Consider the following 23,089-nt stretch of genomic DNA (forward strand, 5'->3'; position numbering starts at 1 on the left):
TGTCGTGGATTGCCGACAATGCTTCGAGCAATTTGTCCACCAGTCAGTCTTCCACGCAGTCCACCCATGTCACCGAAATCGGCACTCCTCCAGCTCCTGCACCTCAGCCTCCTCCCCCCCAGTCTGCCCCCTCCCAGGAAAATTTGGCATTTGAACCGGCATACTCTGAGGAACTGTTTTCTGGACCCTTCCCACAGTCACAAACCACTTGTCCGGTTGCTGCTGAGCAATTTTCCGATGCCCAGGTTTTCCACCAGTCGCAGTCTGTGGGTGATGATGACCTTCTTGACGTAGTGGAAGAAGTGTGTAAAGAGGTGTCCGACGATGAGGAGACACGGTTGTCAGACAGTGGTGAAGTTGTTGTCAGGGCAGGAAGTCCGAGGGGGGAGCAGACTGAGGGATCGGAGGATGATGAGGTGACAGACCCAAGCTGGGTTGAGAGGCCGGGTGAACACAGTGCTTCTGAGACGGAGGAGAGTCCTCGACCAGAACAGGTTGGAAGAGGCAGTGGTGGGGCCAGACGGAGAGGCAGGGCCAGAGCAGGTGCATCAGCGCCAAATGTGTCACGTAGTGAAGCTCCCGTGGCGAGGGCTCCCGCGGCGAGGGCTAGATTTTCAGAAGTCTGGAGGTTCTTTAAGGAAACACCGGATGACCGACGGACTGTGGTGTGCAACCTTTGCCAAACCAGGATCAGCAGGGGTTCCACCACTACTAGCTTAACTACCACCAGTATGCGCAGGCATATGAATGCTAAACACCCCACTCAGTGGCACCAAGCCCGTTCACCTCCGGCCGTGCACACCACTGCTCCTTCCCCTGTGTCATCTGCTAGTCAGCCCCCTGCCCAGGACCCTGGCACAAAAACCCCATCGTCGCCTCCACGATCCTCCACAGCATCCCCCAGCGTTCAGCTCTCCATACCCCAGACGCTGGAGCGGAAACGCAAATATAGTGCAACCCACCCGCACGCCCAAGCCCTTAATGTCCACATCTCCAGATTGCTTAGCCTGGAGATGCTGCCCTATAGGCTAGTAGAGACCGAGGCCTTTCGCAACCTCATGGCGGCGGCCGCCCCTCGGGATTCGGTCCCCAGCCGCCACTACTTTTCCCGATGTGCCGTCCCAGCCCTGCACCAGCACGTGTCAGACAACATCATCCGTGCCCTGACCAACGCCGTTTCTGACAAGGTCCACCTGACCACAGACACGTGGACGAGTGCTGCCGGGCAGGGCCACTATATATCGCTGACGGCACATTGGGTTAACTTGGTGGAGGCTGGGACCGAGTCTGACCCTGCGGCTGGTCATATACTGCCGACGCCGAGGATTGCGGGGCCTACCTCGGTCCAGGTCTTTCAGGCCTACTATGCCTCCTCCTCCTCCCACCCCTCCTCCACCTCCTCCTCCGAACTACCATCCGTGGGCATGCCGCCATCAGTCGGTAGCTCTAGGCACAGCAGCAGTGCCGTCGCTAAGCGACAGCAGGCGGTGCTCAAACTGCTGAGCCTAGGCGATAAAAGGCACAACGCCCAAGAGCTATTACAGGGCATCACGGCGCAGACTGATCTGTGGCTGGCACCGCTGAACCTGAAGCCAGGCATGGTTGTGTGTGACAACGGCCGTAACCTGGTGGCGGCTCTGCAACTCGGCAGACTGACACATGTGCCATGCCTGGCCCATGTGTTAAATCTCATAGTTCAGCGCTTCCTCAAGACATACCCCAATCTGTCTGATTTGCTCACGAAGGTGCGCCGCATCTGTGCGCATTTCAGGAAGTCCAGCACAGATGCTGCCACTCTCAGGGCAGCGCAGCGCCGCCTCCAACTGTCCGCTCACCGACTGTTGTGCGACGTGCCCACGAGGTGGAATTCAACATTAACCATGTTATCCAGAGTTTACCAGCAGCGCAGAGCAATTGTAGACTGCCAGTTGTCAACTTCCACCAGAACTGGTAGTCAGGTCAGTTTCCTCAAGTCTACAATGAGGAGTGGACGTGGATGTCTGATATCTGTCAGGTGCTGAGTAACTTCGAGGAGTCAACACAGATGGTCAGTGGCGATGCCGCCATCATCAGCCTCACCATCCCGCTGCTTGGCCTGTTGAAACTGAAACTCTCTGGTCAGCATGAAGTCGGAAGCTTTGCGCTTGTCACAAGAGACGGGGGAAGAAGATTCCCTTGTTGATAGCCAAAGCACCCTTAGGTCTGTTTCTCAGCGCATATCGGAGGAGGTGGAGGTGGAGGAGGATGAGGAGGAAGAGGAGGAGAATGTTGGCGAGACACAAGAGGGGACCACTGTTCAGTCCTTCACTGTTCAGCATGTATGGGCAGAAGAAGAGGAGTTGGAGGAGGAGGAAATGGAGAGTCAGGCCAGTGAGGGGAGTGAATTCTTGCGCGTTGGGACTCTGGCGCATATGGCAGATTTCATGCTAGGCTGCCTATCCCGTGACCCTCGCGATCAAAGAATTTATTCCAGCACCGATTACTGGGTATTCACTCTCCTGGACCCACGGTACAAGCAAAATCTTTCCACTCTCATCCCTGGAGAGGAAAGGAGTGTGAGAATGCATGAATACCAGCAGGCCCTGGTGCACAAGCTGAAACAGTATTTCCCTTCTGACAGCGCTAGCGGCAGAGGGCGTAGTTCTGCGGGACAAGTAGCGAGGGAGAGTAGGCGAGCAGGCAGCTTGTCCAGCACTGGCAAGGGTACGCTTTACAAGGCTTTTGCCAGCTTTATGTCACCCCAGCAAGACACTGTCACCTGTCCCCAGTCTCGGCAGAGTAGGGCTGATCGTTACAGAAAGATGGTGAGGGAGTACATAGCTGACCATACCATCGTCCTAAATGATCACACAGCTCCCTACAACTACTGGGTTTCAAAGCTAGACATGTGGCACGAACTGGCGCTGTACGCCTTGGAGGTTCTTGCCTGCCCTGCCGCTAGCGTCTTGTCCGAGCCGGTTTTCAGTGCAGCTGGTGGCATCATCACCGATAAGCGTACACGCCTGTCGACTGACAGCGCTGACAGGCTGACGCTTATTAAGATGAATAAAGCCTGGATTTCTCATAATTTCCAATCTCCACCAGGTGAAGGAAGCTCAACCTGAATAATTTATCCACTCCTCCTCCTCCTCATTTTCCTCCTTCTCCTCCTCTTTGTACACTAAAGCAGAGGAAACTGGCTATTTTTTGACAGGGCCCACTGGCTCTAGCTATAGTACTTTATGCATTTAATTTTTCTGGAGGGCCACCTACCCGGTCCTCTGTTTTAAACTATTTTTGGGAGTGCCACATACAGGCACTCAATCTATTTCATTTTTCTGGAGGGCCACCTACCTGCTCCTCTGGTTTGAAAACTTTTTTGGACTGCCACATACAGGCACTCAATCTATTTCATTTTTCTGGAGGGCCACCTACCTGCTCCTCTGATTTGAAGACTTTTTTGGACTGCCACATACAGGCACTCAATCTATTTCATTTTTCTGGAGGGCCACCTACCTGCTCCTCTGGTTTGAAAACTTTTTTGGACTGCCACATACAGGCACTATCCAAATTAAATTGTCTCCATAGCAGCCTCCACACGTCTCCATTGCTACCTCCAAAAGTCGTCCATATAGCTGCCTCCATACATCGTCCCCTTATCAAACGAGGTGTGTCAGGCAGAAATTTGGGTTGTTTTCATGGATTCCACATCAAAGTTGTTAACTTTGTCGCCACCCTGCTGTGTTATCCACAAAATATACTGGCAAACTTTTATCATTTACCAATATTATTTCAGCGCTTCTTGCGCATCTGTTTACATTCCCCTCACCCGCCATATCCTAAACTTATAAGAACGCTACTACACTTGATCTTATACAAAAGGTTCTTAGAAGTGCTGTTTGGGGAGTAGCCTAGAGACAGGGGCTTGGATTGGCGAAAGCTCGCCTGGCAGCGGAGCGCCAGCTCCATGCGCATCATGCGCTTCTTGCGCTTCTTGCGCATCTGTTTACATTCCCCTCACCCGCCATATCCCAAACTTATAAGAACGCTACTACACTTAACTTGGTGCAGGCTGGGACCGAGTCTGACCCTGGGGCTGGTCATATACTGCCGACGCAGAGGATTGCGGGGCCTACCTCGGTCCAGGTCTCAAAGGCCTACTATACCTCCTCCTCCTCCCACCCCTCCTCCACCTCCTCCTCCTCCGAATTACCATCCGTGGCCATGGCGCCATCAGTCGGTAGCTCTAGGCACAGCAGCAGTGCCGTCGCTAAGCGACAGCAGGCGGTGCTCAAACTGCTGAGCCTAGGCGATAAAAGGCACACCGCCCAAGAGCTATTACAGGGCATTCCACATCAAACTTGTTAACTTTGTCGCCACCCTGCTGTGTAATCCACAAAATATACTGGCAAACTTTTATCATTTACCGATATTATTTCAGCGCTTCTTGCGCATCTGTTTACATTCCCCTCACCCGCCATATCCCAAACTTATAAGAACGCTACTACACTTGATCTTATACAAAAGGTTCTTAGAAGTGCTGTTTGGGGAGTAGCCTAGAGACAGGGGCTTGGATTGGCGAAAGCTCGCCTGGCAGCGGAGCGCCAGCTCCATGCCAAGATCCAACTAACATAGTTTTAACTGCAGCACCTTTAATCTACTACTAGTTCACTGCCTCCATACATGGTCCCCTTATCAAACGAGCTGTGTCAGGCAGAATTTTGGGTTGTTTTCATGGCTTCCATGTTAACTTTGTCGCCACCCTGCTGTGTAATCCACAAAATATACTGGCAAACTTTTATCATGTACCGATATTATTTGAGCGCTTCTTGCTCACCTCCTTTGGTTCCTCTCTGCCACCCATTGGTTTGAAGCCTGAGTCCATTTAGGGTATGTCGCCATGCCACTCTCTAGCCTGCAGCTGCTGCCGCTGCCTCTGCATGCCGTCCCCTATAGTGTCAGGGTCAATTATTGGATGTTTTAGATGCTATCTAGCCTCATTCGGTCACTCTGTCATTGCCATGCTGTTGCCCATAGTTTTGGCATAATGGTGCGATTAAGCAGCCTCAGAGGCATCCATGCATGCTGCCCCTGCTGTTTCCTGTCCATTTCCGTGGTGTTTCCATCCTTTTCTGAGGTTCCCAGGTGTTTGGCCAAGCTTCCCTGTGCAGAGCCTTGGTCCCCTTGAAAAATGCTCGAGTCTCCCATTGACTTCAATGGGGCTCGTTATTCGAGACGAGCACTCGAGCATCGGGAAAAGTTCGTCTCGAATAACGAGTACCCGAGCATTTTAGTGCTCGCTCATCTCTAATCGTAATGATTACTTATAAATGTAATTTTTGTGTATGTTACTGTTACTATGTATAGATTCTTTTTCCATCTGTACTTGAAGAAGGGCATGTGCCCGAAACGCGTATACTCTTTGGATAATGACTCTACCCTAAGTGGTTCTCCTTACTAATAGCGCAGTGACGGCTACTTTTTTAACCCTCTGCAAGTTCTATTACCGATGCTTCACCTCTACTGAGGGACTTCACCGGCCATCTGATAGGCACCTATTAGTTCCTTTGGATTACTTATCTACATGCTCATGTTGAGCTATTGAAGGTGAGCGTATGTCTAGGGGGAGTATTAATCTACATACCTTTCCCCATTAATATGTATCTCCTTGAGATTATTCCATTCACTTGTTTTACAATACTACACGAGGCGCCGTCCTTTTGTTTACTCTTTTTTTGTTTTTTCTTCCTAGAGCAATAGATGATTTTACTAGAGTCAACATCCTCATCATTAATGCACATCTGGCGCCCCCTGCACACTACACTGGTAACTGCACGTAACGCAGTTTGCACTAGTTTTAATAAATGTGGGGCATCTAGGGTCTGCACACAGCACAACATTAAGTAGGATACACCCGTAGGTTGTTACAATCCTAGAATATAAATCCAGGATGCTGCTACTAAAAATCACACATAGGTGTGATAACACAGCCCTCCAGGACCAATACAGTACCGAGGTCTATTTCACACCGCCGAGTTCACCCTGTAAAACCTGGTCCGTTCCTTTACTGAATTTACCCCAATCAATTGCCCTAAATTTCGCTTGTAATCCTGGTAAAGCGGAGACACACAGGAAGGTGTGAAAGTTCTAACACATCACAAAACTGTAGGGACAAAACTGCTGATAGTTTTCTTTTAACTTGCAGAAGGGGTTCACATATTTATCTGCCTCTTTAAGAAAAATGTAAATACATTTATGTGGCCACTATGACATCACTGGAGTCAGGAAACATGTGATACACTCATGATAGCCCCCACCTCAGTGGTTGTTCTATAGTGACATCACTTGCACTTATGACATCACGAGGCTATAAATACGCGGAACGCGGCCGCACATTCTCAGGCTCCATATTGGATCTGTTTCCTGCTGGATCTTGTCCTAGGAGTGCGATTTTTGGAAAGACTTTGGGTTTTTGGGGAATTGGGTATCTGGGGGAAGGAGAGGAGTAGGAGATTTGGTGACACCACATCTCACCAGAGATGTCGTCCCCTTCAGGGGAAAAGGGGGAAGACATGAAGAGGAAGAGGGAGACGGAAGAGAATGATCTACCTAAAAATAAAATCATCAAAATTAGTGATGAAGAACCGAACATCTGCGGACAGGCCTCAAACCTTGGAGGATCTAAAAACCACAGGTCCCTGTCTGACCAAAACCAAGTTCCCTCCAACCATTCCTCTGGAGGCCAGAAGAGGAAACTGGAAGAGGAGGAGGAAGAGGCCAACAAAAAATGTAAGCTGGATGACAATGGAGCTGCCACCCCTATAAGCACCATTGCTCCCCTTGGACTGGCACGCTTTAATTTCATCAAAGAACTTGGCAGAGGAGGTTTTGGCTTTGTGTTCCTGGCATCAGCTAAAGATAAAAACAGCAACGTGGCCATTAAAGTGCTCAAAAAAATCAATACAGACAAAATCCAGCTGGAGAAGAGGGTGCTGCAGCATGTAGCCGGAAATCCCTACATTTGCCGCTTATTTGCCACCTTCCAGACGCCATCATTTGCATTTCTGGTGATGGAGCTCCTCCCTGGTGGCGACCTCGAGAGACTACTGGAGGCAGAGGGACCCCTTGATGTCAAGACCACCGCCCTGTGTACAGCCGAAATCATCTGCGGTCTGCAACACATGCACAAGCTTGGCGTAATCCATCGGGACATAAAAACGAAAAACATCACCATCGATCACCAGGGGCACATAAGGATATGTGATTTCGGAGTGGCAGTAGAGAACATGTTCAGGGGCAAAACCATCTTTGGAGGAGCTGGAACGGCCTATTATAAATCCCCAGAAATGATCACCGGTGGTCCCGTTGGTTCATCTTCCGATTGGTGGTCATTTGGAGTTTTGCTGTTTCGGCTACTTACCAACCAGTACCCATTTGGAACATGCAGGACAATGCGGCAACTTAAGGATGTGGTTGTGGCAGGAGATCCCAGATTCCCAGACAATTTCACCACCGACACCAAGGACATAATAACGAACCTGCTCAGCAAACAGCAACTCAAGCGTCTGGGATATTGTGGAGACATACGCCAGCATCCATTTTACGCTGAAATAGACTGGGAGAGAGTAGAGGCAAAATCCACAGATCCTCCTTTTCCACCCTGGATGGACACCAGCCCTCCCGCCAGCCTGCCCTCCAACCTGCCCTTCTTACAGGACCAAGAAGGAGACCGCTGTCATCCTGAAGTCCAGACCATCCAAGACTTCTCCTATGAAGATCCTGACTGGCTCCTCCACCAAGAGAGCTAAATCTTATATACCTCCGACCACCGAGTGTTATATGGCGCCCCATATGTCATCAGAGGCAGCGCCACTATCACCCCCATCATCACCTTCCCTCATCATCACCATCCCCCATCATCACCTTCCCTAATCATCACTCCCAATATTGATCCAATAAATTGATGGCGTCGCCTTCATGAGGAGCCACCTCATCATCCCCGGCTTCATCACTACAGTCATCACCATGGAGGTACAGTGCTCTGTCATGTACACTGCTTTATATTCTGTGTTACCTGCTTGTATATTTGTGCACTTCTGTGTCTCTCATTAGTAGTTGCCCATAGTAACAATGATTTGTCAGCACAGAGCACAGCAGGGTTAGCGCTGTGCACATCACTATAGTCCTGTAACCTGTGGTAATGGTCCCTCTTCATAGTGATTCTAGGATTTCGGGTGTAATGTCCCCTCATATAATCTTGTAGTGATGCAGTTTTCTCTCTTTCCGTCTTCCTGCAGTCTCCGGGATCCTCCGGCTCTTCCCGCTCACAGCAGCGCGATTCCTGCCGTCTGCAGCCATGATAATAGGAGGAGCACAGAGACCCCGGTCATACAGCGGCAGCACCCCAACCTCTCCTGCTAGGAGTATACTGGATCATAATAAACGCTTCTCATTTATTTATCCATCACTCATGTCTGATGTCTGGAATATTCCTGATGTGATGAGCGGCTGTGTGTGTGTTATAGGGGGGACATGCTGCGGCTATGGGGGTTCATGAGATACTGGAGATCAGCACTGAACCCCCTCCCAGGTCCGGGACAAGGTATTTTGGTGCACTAGGTAGTCAAGACAAATGGCTCCCTCCTTTGTTTAGATTCAGGGTGATGCCACGCGTGGTGTTTTGAACATGTTTTTGGTCCATTTTTAAGCAGTCAGTAAAAAAAACGCATCTGTTTTTGACCAGTTTTAATTAAGATAATTGGTAAAACCTGTCAAAAACCGATGCATTTTTTAACGGACTGCTTAAAAACGGACAAAAAGCAGGTTCAAAACGCCATGTGTGGCATCCCCCTCAGGGTCCCAGAGGCATGGAGAACATGATTTAGGATGGGGCCCCCCAGCTCGGCAGCCGATGCAGGGCCCCCTCCCACACACAAAGATACCACATAGTTATACTATGCTGTAGAGTGTAACATACAACATAGTTATACACATAACTACATAGTTATAGTCTAGAGATACTAGAAACGATCTTTAGTTTCCGATTGGTTCATAAATTCCTACCTGCTGGTTACTAAACCAATTCCAGTCCATGACAAACCAAAAAATATACTACTGCCATACTCATCCCAAATAATGATACCACAAAACTGTTACCAATTAAAACTACCATAAGACCAATATTCCAAACAATAGCGCTACAATTTACAAATGATCCCTCCAGACTGTGACACACAGCATCACCACAAGAGAAGTAAAATACCAACATCCTGATAATGAGCACAAGACTCTATACACAGACCAGAAATACCAATAATTACCAAATATAAACTCCCCTTACTGATGATCTTTACCGCCATATTGTTATTATACACACACCTCCGAGCAGCGGGCAATATCACTAGTGACACCTCTGTACAAGCCCAAATAATAACTTTACATCATGATTATTACCACTACATAGTGACTGGATAATACTGCAATACTATATGATAACCTACACACAGGCCAGTATCTACCGCCATATAGAGACCATATAGAGACCATATAGTGAGCATATAGTAGTAGATTCCGGTCCTGCACAGAGGCCGCAGTGTAATACAATGACTTACAGGTGACGTCCCTGATGTTGTCTCTTCCCTTCTGTCTGATCTTCCAGGAGACTTCTTCCAGCCATGACTCATCTCTGCGGGTTTATAAAACGACATGATTAGCATCATCCTATATACACATATATCATATATACTCCTCATACCACAACTGACCACATTGTACCCCCACATATATCATATATACCCTCACACCACAACTGACCACACTGTACCCCCACATATATCATATATACCCCTCACACCACAACTGACCACACTGTACCCCCACATATATTATATATACCCCTCACACCACAACTGACCACACTGTGCCCCCACATATATCATATATACCCCTCACACTACAACTGACCACACTGTGCCCCCACATATATCATATATACCCCTCACACCACAACTGACCACATTGTGCCCCCACTATAATTTCAATGCAGCCAAACCAGTGGTAAACATGAAAAAACGCATGTGACTGGATCCTCATGGCGGATACCCACAGGGCGTTTTTAAATTGATCCGAAACGCAAGTGGGAGGAGGTATGCATGCAACTTATACGTTTTTTTGGAAACACACATATTTTTTGGCCAAACCCCCTCCAACTTGCGTTTTGGTTCCATTTAAAACACGACAACAACGCCACATGGGAATGCGCCCTGAGGCAGCACTTAGCCGCTGCAACTCAAACTACATCACAATCAGTTCTGAGGAGGTTTGGGTGCAGTTTCTTATTTAAACAGGTGAAAGACGTGAACTGAACGGGTGACACATTTATTGAACATGTTTCCTGTTTCTCCTCTTTCATCTGTAAGGGTGGTGACACACGTGGCGTTTTTAGGCCGTTTTTAGTTAGTGCGTTTTCAGATCGTAAAAACCGCATGCATTAAAATAGACATGCTTTTTTGACAGGTTTGACAAATTATCTTAATTCAAACTGGTCAAAAACGCATGCATTTTTTTCCGATCTGAAAACGCACTACTTCCAAAAAACAGCCCAAAAACAGCCTAAAAACGCTGTGTGTGTCACCAGCCTTACATTTACAAAACTGCACCTAAAACCACCACACAACTAATGTGATGCAGTCCGTATCCTGTGACTGCGGCCCGAGAAACCTTTTTTTAGACGCAGTTTTTTATGTCCAAACCAGGAGGAGGAGGAGTAACACTTCCCAATGTAACCTGAAACTTATTATTATCCACTCCTACTTTTGGCTTCAAAAACCGCATCTGAAAAAGCTGAATAATACCGCCACACCACTACCATTACCACTGCATCATGACTGAATAATACCACCACACCACTACCATTACCACTGCATCATGACTGAATAATACCACCACATCACCATCATTACCACTGCATCATGACTGAATAATACCACCACACCACTACCATTACCACTGCATCATGACTGAATAATACCACCACACCACTACCATTACCACTGCATCATGACTGAATAATACCGCCACACCACTACCATTACCACTGCATCATGACTGAATAATACCACCACACCACTACCATTATCCCTGCATCATGTCTGAATAAGACCACCACACCACTACCATTACCCCTGCATCATGACTGAATAATACCGCCACACCACTACCATTACCACTGCATCATGACTGAATAATACCACCACACCACTACCATTACCCCTGCATCATGTCTGAATAATACCACCACACCACTACCATTACCCCTGCATCATGACTGAATAATACCGCCACACCACTACCATTACCACTGCATCATGACTGAATAATACCACCACACCACTACCATTACCACTGCATCATGACTGAATAATACCATCACACCACTACCATTACCACTGCATCATGACTGAATAATACCACCACATCACCATCATTACCACTGCATCATGACTGAATAATACCACCACACCACTACCATTACCACTGCATCATGACTGAATAATACCACCACACCACTACCATTACCACTGCATCATGACTGAATAATACCGCCACACCACTACCATTACCACTGCATCATGACTGAATAATACCACCACACCACTACCATTACCCCTGCATCATGTCTGAATAAGACCACCACACCACTACCATTACCCCTGCATCATGACTGAATAATACCGCCACACCACTACCATTACCACTGCATCATGACTGAATAATACCACCACACCACTACCATTACCCCTGCATCATGTCTGAATAATACCACCACACCACTACCATTACCCCTGCATCATGACTGAATAATACCGCCACACCACTACCATTACCACTGCATCATGACTGAATAATACCACCACACCACTACCATTACCACTGCATCATGACTGAATAATACCACCACACCACTACCATTACCCCTGCATCATGTCTGAATAATACCACCACACCACTATCATTACCACTGCATCATGACTGAATAATACCACCACACCACTACCATTACCACTGCATCATGAGTGAATAATACCACCACACCACTACCATTACCACTGCATCATGAGTGAATAATACCACCACATCACTACCATTACCACTGCATCATGACTGGATAATATCACCACACCGCTACCATTACCACTGCATCATGAATGAATAATACCACCACACCGCTACCATTACCGCTGCATCATGTCTGAATAATACCATCACATCGCTACCATTACCACTACATCATGACTGAATAATACCGCCATATCACTATCATTACCATTACCACTGCATCATGACTGAATAATACTACCACACCACTATCATTACCACTGCATCATGACTGAATAATACCACCACACCACTACCATTACCGCTGCATCATGTCTGAATAATACCATCACATCGCTACCATTACCACTACATCATGACTGAATAATACCGCCATATCACTATCATTACCATTACCACTGCATCATGCCTGAATAATACTACCACACCACTATCATTACCACTGCATCATGACTGAATAATACCACCACACCACTACCATTACCACTGCATCATGACTGAATAATACCACCACACCACTACCTTTACCACTGCATCATGACTGAATAATACCACCACACCACTACCACTAACACTACATCATGACTGAATAATACCATCACACCACTACCATTACCACTGCATCATGACTGAATAATACCACCACACCACTACCATTACCACTGCATCATGACTGAATAATACCACCACACCACTACCATTACCCCTGCATCATGACTGAATAATACCACCACACCACTACCATTACCACTGCATCATGACTGAATAATACCGCCACACCACTACCATTACCACTGCATCATGACTGAATAATACCACCACACCACTACCATTACCACTGCATCATGACTGAATAATACCACCACACCACTACCATTAAAACTGCATCATGACTGAATAATACCGCCACACCACTACCATTACCACTGCATCATGTCTGAATAATACCACCACATCACTACCATTACCACTGCATCATGACTGAATAATACCACCACACCACTACCATTACCACTGCATCATGACTGAATAATACCATCACACCACTACCATTACCACTGCATCATGACTGAATAATACCGCCACACCACTACCATTACCACTGCATCATGTCTGAATAATACCACCACACCACTACCATTACCACTGCATCATGTCTGAATAATACCACCACACCACTACCATTACCCCTGCATCATGTCTGAGTAATACCACCACATCACTACCATTACCACTGCATCATGACTGAATAATACCACCACATCACTACCATTACCCCTGCATCATGTCTGAATAATACCACCACATCACTACCATTACCACTGCATCATGACTGAATAATACCACCACATCACTACCATTACCCCTGCATCATGTCTGAATAATACCACCACATCACTACCATTACCACTGCATCCTGACTGAGTAATACCACCACATCACTATCATTACCACTGCATCATGACTGAATAATACCATCACATCACTACCATTACCACTGCATCATGTCTGAATAATACCATCACACCACTACCATTACCACTGCATCATGACTGAATAATACCATCACACCACTACCATTACCACTGCATCATGACTGAATAATACCACCACACCACTACCATTACCACTGCATCATGACTGAATAATACCATCACACCACTACCATTACCACTGCATCATGACTGAATAATACCACCACACCGCTACCATTACCACTGCATCATGACTGAATAATACCACCACACCACTACCATTACCCCTGCATCATGACTGAATAATACCACCACACCACTACCATTACTACTGCATCATGACTGAATAATACCACCACACCACTACCATTACCACTGCATCATGACTGAATAATACCACCACACCACTACCATTACCACTGCATCATGACTGAATAATACCATCACACCACTACCATTACCACTGCATCATGACTGAATAATACCATCACACCACTACCATTACCACTGCATCATGACTGAATAATACCACCACTACCATTACTACTGCATCATGACTGAATAATACCACCACACCACTACCATTACCACTGCATCATGACTGAATAATACCACCACACCACTACCATTACCACTGCATCATGACTGAATAATACCATCACATCACTACCATTACCACTGCATCATGACTGAATAATACCGCCACACCACTACCATTACCACTGCATCATGTCTGAATAATACCACCACACCACTACCATTACCACTGCATCATGTCTGAGTAATACCACCACATCACTACCATTACCACTGCATCATGACTGAATAATACCACCACATCACTACCATTACCACTGCATCATGACTGAATAATACCATCACATCACTATCATTACCACTGCATCATGACTGAATAATACCATCACACCACTACCATTACCACTGCATCATGACTGAGTAATACCTCCACACCACTACCATTACCACTGCATCATGACTGAATAATACCACCACACCACTACCATTACCACTGCATCATGACTGAATAATACCACCATACCGCTACCATTACCACTGCATCATGACTGAATAATACCACCACACCACTACCATTACCCCTGCATCATGTCTGAATAATACCACCACATCACTATCATTACCACTGCATCATGACTGAATAATACCACCACATCACTATCATTACCACTGCATCATGACTGAATAATACCATCACACCACTACCATTACCACTGCATCATGTCTGAATAATACCACCACATCACTATCATTACCACTGCATCATGACTGAATAATACCACCATACCGCTACCATTACCACTGCATCATGACTGAGTAATACCACCACATCACTATCATTACCACTGCATCATGTCTGAATAATACCACCACATCACTATCATTACCACTGCATCATGACTGAATAATACCATCACACCACTACCATTACCACTGCATCATGACTGAATAATACCATCACACCACTACCATTACTACTGCATCATGACTGAATAATACCACCACACCACTACCATTACCACTGCATCATGACTGAATAATACCACCACACCACTACCACTACATCATGACTGAATAATACCACCACACCACTACCATTACCACTGCATCATGACTGAATAATACCATCACATCACTACCATTACCACTGCATCATGACTGAATAATACCACCACACCACTACCATTACCCCTGCATCATGACTGAATAATACCACCACACCACTACCACTAACACTACATCATGACTGAATAATACCATCACATCACTACCATTACCACTGCATCATGACTGAATAATACCGCCACATCACTATCATTACCACTGAATCATGACTGAATACCACCACACCACTACCATTACCCCTGCATCATGACTGAATAATACCGCCACACCACTAACATTACCACTGCATCATGACTGAATAATACCACCACACCACTATCATTACCACTGAATCATATCTGAATAATACCGCCACACCACTACCACTGCATCATGTCTGAATAATACCACCACACCGCTACCATTACCACTGCATCATGACTGAATAATACCACCACATCACTACCATTACCACTGCATCATGACTGAATAATACCACCACACCACTACCACTAACACTACATCATGACTGAATAATACCATCACATCACTACCATTACCACTGCATCATGACTGAATAATACCGCCACATCACTATCATTACCACTACATCATGACTGAATAACACCACCACACCACTACCATTACCACTGCATCATGACTGAATAATACCACCACACCACTACCACTGCATCATGTCTGAATAATACCACCACATCACTACCAGTACCACTGCATCATGACTGAATAATACCACCACACCACTACCAGTACCACTGCATCATGTCTGAATAATACCACCACATCACTACCAGTACCACTGCATCATGTCTGAATAATACCACCACATCACTACCAGTACCACTGCATCATGACTGAATAATACCACCACACCACTACCATTACCACTGCATCATGACTGAATAATACCACCACACCACTACCATTACCACTGAATCATGTCTGAATAATACCACCACACCACTACCAATACCACTGCATCATGACTGAATAATACCACCACACCACTACCATTACGACTACATCATGACTGAATAATACCACCACATCACTATCATTACCACTGCATCATGACTGAATAATACCGCCACACCACTACCATTACCCCTGCATCATGACTGAATAATACCACCACACCACTACCAATACCACTGCATCATGACTGAATAATACCACCACACCACTACCATTACTACTGCATCATGACTGAATAATACCACCACACCACTACCATTACCACTGCATCATGTCTGAATAATACCACCACACCACTACCAATACCACTGCATCATGACTGAATAATACCACCACACCACTACCATTACGACTACATCATGACTGAATAATACCACCACATCACTATCATTACCACTGCATCATGACTGAATAATACCGCCACACCACTACCATTACCCCTGCATCATGACTGAATAATACCACCACACCACTACCAATACCACTGCATCATGACTGAATAATACCACCACACCACTACCATTACCCCTGCATCATGACTGAATAATTCCAAAACACCACTACCAATACCACTGCATCATGACTGAATAATACCGCCACACCACTACCATTACCCCTGCATTATGACTGAATAATACCACCACACCGCTACCATTACCCCTGCATCATGACTGAATAATACCACCACACCGCTACCATTACCACTGCATCATGACTGAATAATACCACCACACCGCTACAATTACCACTGCATTATGACTGAATAATACCACCACACCACTACCATTACCCCTGCATCATGACTGAATAATACCACCACACCACTACCACTAACACTACATCATGACTGAATAATACCATCACATCACTACCATTACCACTGCATCATGACTGAATAATACCGCCACATCACTATCATTACCACTGCATCATGACTGAATAATACCACCACACCACTACCATTACCCCTGCATCATGACTGAATAATACCACCACACCACTACCATTACTACTGCATCATGACTGAATGATACCACCACACCACTACCATTACCCCTGCATCATGACTGAATAATACCGCCACATCACTATCATTACCACTGCATCAAGACTGAATAATACCGCCACATCACTATCATTACCACTGCATCATGACTGAATAATACTACCACACCACTACCATTACCCCTGCATCATGACTGAATAATACCACCACACCACTACCACTAACACTACATTATGACTGAATAATACCATCACATCACTACCATTACCACTGCATCATGACTGAATAATACCGCCACATCACTATCATTACCACTGCATCATGACTGAATAATACCACCACACCACTACCATTACCCCTGCATCATGACTGAATAATACCACCACACCACTACCATTACTACTGCATCATGACTGAATGATACCACCACACCACTACCATTACCCCTGCATCATGACTGAATAATACCGCCACATCACTATCATTACCACTGCATCAAGACTGAATAATACCGCCACATCACTATCATTACCACTGCATCATGACTGAATAATACTACCACACCACTACCATTACCCCTGCATCATGACTGAATAATACCACCACACCACTACCACTAACACTACATTATGACTGAATAATACCATCACATCACTACCATTACCACTGCATCATGACTGAATAATACTACCACACCACTACCATTACCCCTGCATCATGACTGAATAATACCACCACACCACTACCACTAACACTACATTATGACTGAATAATACCACCACACCACTACCACTAACACTACATCATGACTGAATAATACCGCCACACCTCTACCACTACCACTGCATCATGACTGAATAATATCACCACACCACTACCATTACTACTGCATCATGACTGAATAATACCACCACACCACTACCATTACCCCTGCATCATGACTGAATAATACCGCCACATCACTATCATTACCACTGCATCACGACTGAATAATACCGCCACATCACTATCATTACCACTGCATCATGACTGAATAATACCACCACATCACTACCATTACCACTGCATCATGACTGAATAATACCATTACAGCACTACCATTACCCCTGCATCATGACTGAATAATACCACCACATCACTACCATTACCACTGCATCATGACTGAATAATACCACCACACCACTACCATTACCACTGCATCATGACTGAATAATACCACCACACCACTACCATTACTACTGCATCATGACTGAATAATACCACCACACCACTACCATTACCACTGCATCATGACTGAATAATACCACCACACCACTACCATTACTACTGCATCATGACTGAATAATACCACCACACCACTACCATTACCACTGCATCATGACTGAATAATACCACCACACCACTACCATTACTACTGCATCATGACTGAATAATACCACCACACCACTACCATTACCACTGCATCATGTCTGAATAATACCACCACACCACTACCAATACCACTGCATCATGACTGAATAATACCACCACACCACTACCATTACGACTACATCATGACTGAATAATACCACCACATCACTATCATTACCACTGCATCATGACTGAATAATACCGCCACACCACTACCATTACCCCTGCATCATGACTGAATAATACCACCACACCACTACCAATACCACTGCATCATGACTGAATAATACCACCACACCACTACCATTACCCCTGCATCATGACTGAATAATTCCAACACACCACTACCAATACCACTGCATCATGACTGAATAATACCGCCACACCACTACCATTACCCCTGCATCATGACTGAATAATACCACCACACCGCTACCATTACCCCTGCATCATGACTGAATAATACCACCACACCGCTACCATTACCACTGCATCATGACTGAATAATACCACCACACCGCTACAATTACCACTGCATTATGACTGAATAATACCACCACACCACTACCATTACCCCTGCATCATGACTGAATAATACCACCACACCACTACCACTAACACTACATCATGACTGAATAATAGCATCACATCACTACCATTACCACTGCATCATGACTGAATAATACCGCGCATCACTATCATTACCACTGCATCATGACTGAATAATACCACCACACCACTACCATTACCCCTGCATCATGACTGAATAATACCACCACACCACTACCATTACTACTGCATCATGACTGAATGATACCACCACACCACTACCATTACCCCTGCATCATGACTGAATAATACCGCCACATCACTATCATTACCACTGCATCAAGACTGAATAATACCGCCACATCACTATCATTACCACTGCATCATGACTGAATAATACTACCACACCACTACCATTACCCCTGCATCATGACTGAATAATACCACCACACCACTACCACTAACACTACATTATGACTGAATAATACCATCACATCACTACCATTACCACTGCATCATGACTGAATAATACCACCGCACCACTACCATTACTACTGCATCATGACTGAATAATACCACCACACCACTACCATTACCACTGCATCATGACTGAATAATACCACCGCACCACTACCATTACTACTGCATCATGACTGAATAATACCACCACACCACTACCATTACCACTGCATCATGACTGAATAATACCACCACACCACTACCATTACTACTGCATCATGACTGAATAATACCACCACACCACTACCATTACCACTGCATCATGTCTGAATAATACCACCACACCACTACCAATACCACTGCATCATGACTGAATAATACCACCACACCACTACCATTACGACTACATCATGACTGAATAATACCACCACATCACTATCATTACCACTGCATCATGACTGAATAATACCGCCACACCACTACCATTACCCCTGCATCATGACTGAATAATACCACCACACCACTACCAATACCACTGCATCATGACTGAATAATACCACCACACCACTACCATTACCCCTGCATCATGACTGAATAATTCCAACACACCACTACCAATACCACTGCATCATGACTGAATAATACCGCCACACCACTACCATTACCCCTGCATCATGACTGAATAATACCACCACACCGCTACCATTACCCCTGCATCATGACTGAATAATACCACCACACCGCTACCATTACCACTGCATCATGACTGAATAATACCACCACACCGCTACAATTACCACTGCATTATGACTGAATAATACCACCACACCACTACCATTACCCCTGCATCATGACTGAATAATACCACCACACCACTACCACTAACACTACATCATGACTGAATAATAGCATCACATCACTACCATTACCACTGCATCATGACTGAATAATACCGCCACATCACTATCATTACCACTGCATCATGACTGAATAATACCACCACACCACTACCATTACCCCTGCATCATGACTGAATAATACCACCACACCACTACCATTACTACTGCATCATGACTGAATGATACCACCACACCACTACCATTACCCCTGCATCATGACTGAATAATACCGCCACATCACTATCATTACCACTGCATCAAGACTGAATAATACCGCCACATCACTATCATTACCACTGCATCATGACTGAATAATACTACCACACCACTACCATTACCCCTGCATCATGACTGAATAATACCACCACACCACTACCACTAACACTACATTATGACTGAATAATACCATCACATCACTACCATTACCACTGCATCATGACTGAATAATACCGCCACATCACTATCATTATCACTGCATCATGACTGAATAATACCACCACACCACTACCATTACCACTGCATCATGACTGAATAATACCACCACACCACTACCACTAACACTACATCATGACTGAATAATACCCCCACACCTCTACCACTACCACTGCATCATGACTGAATAATATCACCACACCACTACCATTACTACTGCATCATGACTGAATAATACCACCACACCACTACCATTACCCCTGCATCATGACTGAATAATACCGCCACATCACTATCATTACCACTGCATCATGACTGAATAATACCGCCACATCACTATCATTACCACTGCATCATGACTGAATAATACCACCACATCACTACCATTACCACTGCATCATGACTGAATAATACCATTACAGCACTACCATTACCCCTGCATCATGACTGAATAATACCACCACATCACTACCATTACCACTGCATCATGACTGAATAATACCACCACACCACTACCATTACCACTGCATTATGACTGAAAAATACCACCACACCACTACCATTACTACTGCATCATGACTGAATAATACCACCACACCACTACCATTACCCCTGCATCATGACTGAATAATACCACCACACCACTACCATTACTACTGCATCATGACTGAATAATACCACCACACCACTACCATTACCACTGCATCATGACTGAATAATACCACCACACCACTACCATTACTACTGCATCATGACTGAATAATACCACCAATACCACTGCATCATGACTGAATAATACCACCACACCACTACCAATACCACTGCATCATGACTGAATAATACCACCACACCACTACCATTACGACTACATCATGACTGAATAATACCACCACATCACTATCATTACCACTGCATCATGACTGAATAATACCGCCACACCACTACCAGTACCCCTGCATCATGACTGAATAATACCACCACACCACTACCAATACCACTGCATCATGACTGAATAATACCACCACACCACTACCATTACCCCTGCATCATGACTGAATAATTCCAACACACCACTACCAATACCACTGCATCATGACTGAATAATACCGCCACACCACTACCATTACCCCTGCATCATGACTGAATAATACCACCACACCGCTACCATTACCCCTGCATCATGACTGAATAATAACACCACACCACTACCATTACCACTGCATCATGACTGAATAATACCACCACACCACTATCATTACCCCTGCATCATGACTGAATAATACCACCACACCACTACCATTACCACTGCATCATGACTGAATAATACCTCCACACCACTACCATTACCACTGCATCATGACTGAATAATACCACCACACCACTACAATTACCACTGCATCATGACTGAATAATACCACCACACCACTACAATTACCACTGCATCATGACTGAATAATACCGCCATATCACTATCATTACCATTACCACTGCATCATGACTGAACAATGGTTACAGCAGTCATTAGTACAGCAAGGAGTGTGCCTCCCCCCTGTACTGAGCTGCCACTGGACCAAAACAATGGTAATTTGCTGTAAAATAAAAAAAATAGATAATTTACATTGGAGCTTGTGATGGAGAACATCTTGTCCAGCTCTCTGGCTTCTTTTTAATGTGCTCACTGGATCTGGCTTCTTCCCACCTGATGATGAGAGATGCAGCTTTCAGGCATGTGCAGAAGATGGAAGAGGCCAGAGTGCTGGGCGACATGTCCTGCACCACAAGCTCCAATGTAAATTATCTAGTTTTTATTTTACAGGGAATTACCATTGTTTTGGTCCAGTGGCGGCTCAGTACAGGGGAAGGAACACTCCTTGCTGTACTAATGACTGCTGGAGCCATTGTTCTGTCAGTGTCCCTTTAAAAGTGTTGGTCTTAAAAAAAGAAAACAAAAAAAGAGGGTGCGTGGTCTCATAGGGAATTTGTAGCTTTAATTTACTAAAAATCACTAATAAGCAGGAACAGGAGCTGCAGAACCTGCAGAATACACCAGGCAGCCTCTGCAGAGCATCCCCATACACATGCCAACCGCTGCAGAACATCCCCATACACGCGCCGTCCGCTGCAGA

General features: G+C 45.4%; 1 protein-coding gene and 1 long non-coding RNA gene across 2 annotated transcripts in view; one reads left to right on the top strand and one right to left on the bottom strand.

Annotated features, from left to right (window-relative positions):
* Positions 1-23,089, bottom strand: part of LOC140075014 (uncharacterized) — a 90,676-nt gene that overhangs the window by 42,181 nt on the left and 25,406 nt on the right. Inside the window, exon 3 of the long non-coding RNA XR_011849327.1 lies at positions 9,591-9,664. This is a non-coding gene — a long non-coding RNA (uncharacterized lncRNA). The remainder of the gene's footprint in view (positions 1-9,590; positions 9,665-23,089) is intronic.
* LOC140075009 (protein kinase C delta type-like) lies at positions 6,371-8,433 on the top strand. The gene is made up of 2 exons (XM_072120426.1): positions 6,371-8,010; positions 8,277-8,433. Exon 1 carries the CDS (start codon positions 6,519-6,521, stop codon positions 7,785-7,787), a length of 1,269 nt encoding a protein of 422 aa, XP_071976527.1. The 5' UTR covers positions 6,371-6,518; the 3' UTR covers positions 7,788-8,010; positions 8,277-8,433.

Source organism: Engystomops pustulosus, chromosome 8 (assembly GCF_040894005.1).
Source record: "Engystomops pustulosus chromosome 8, aEngPut4.maternal, whole genome shotgun sequence".
Taxonomy (NCBI): Eukaryota; Metazoa; Chordata; class Amphibia; order Anura; family Leptodactylidae; genus Engystomops; species Engystomops pustulosus.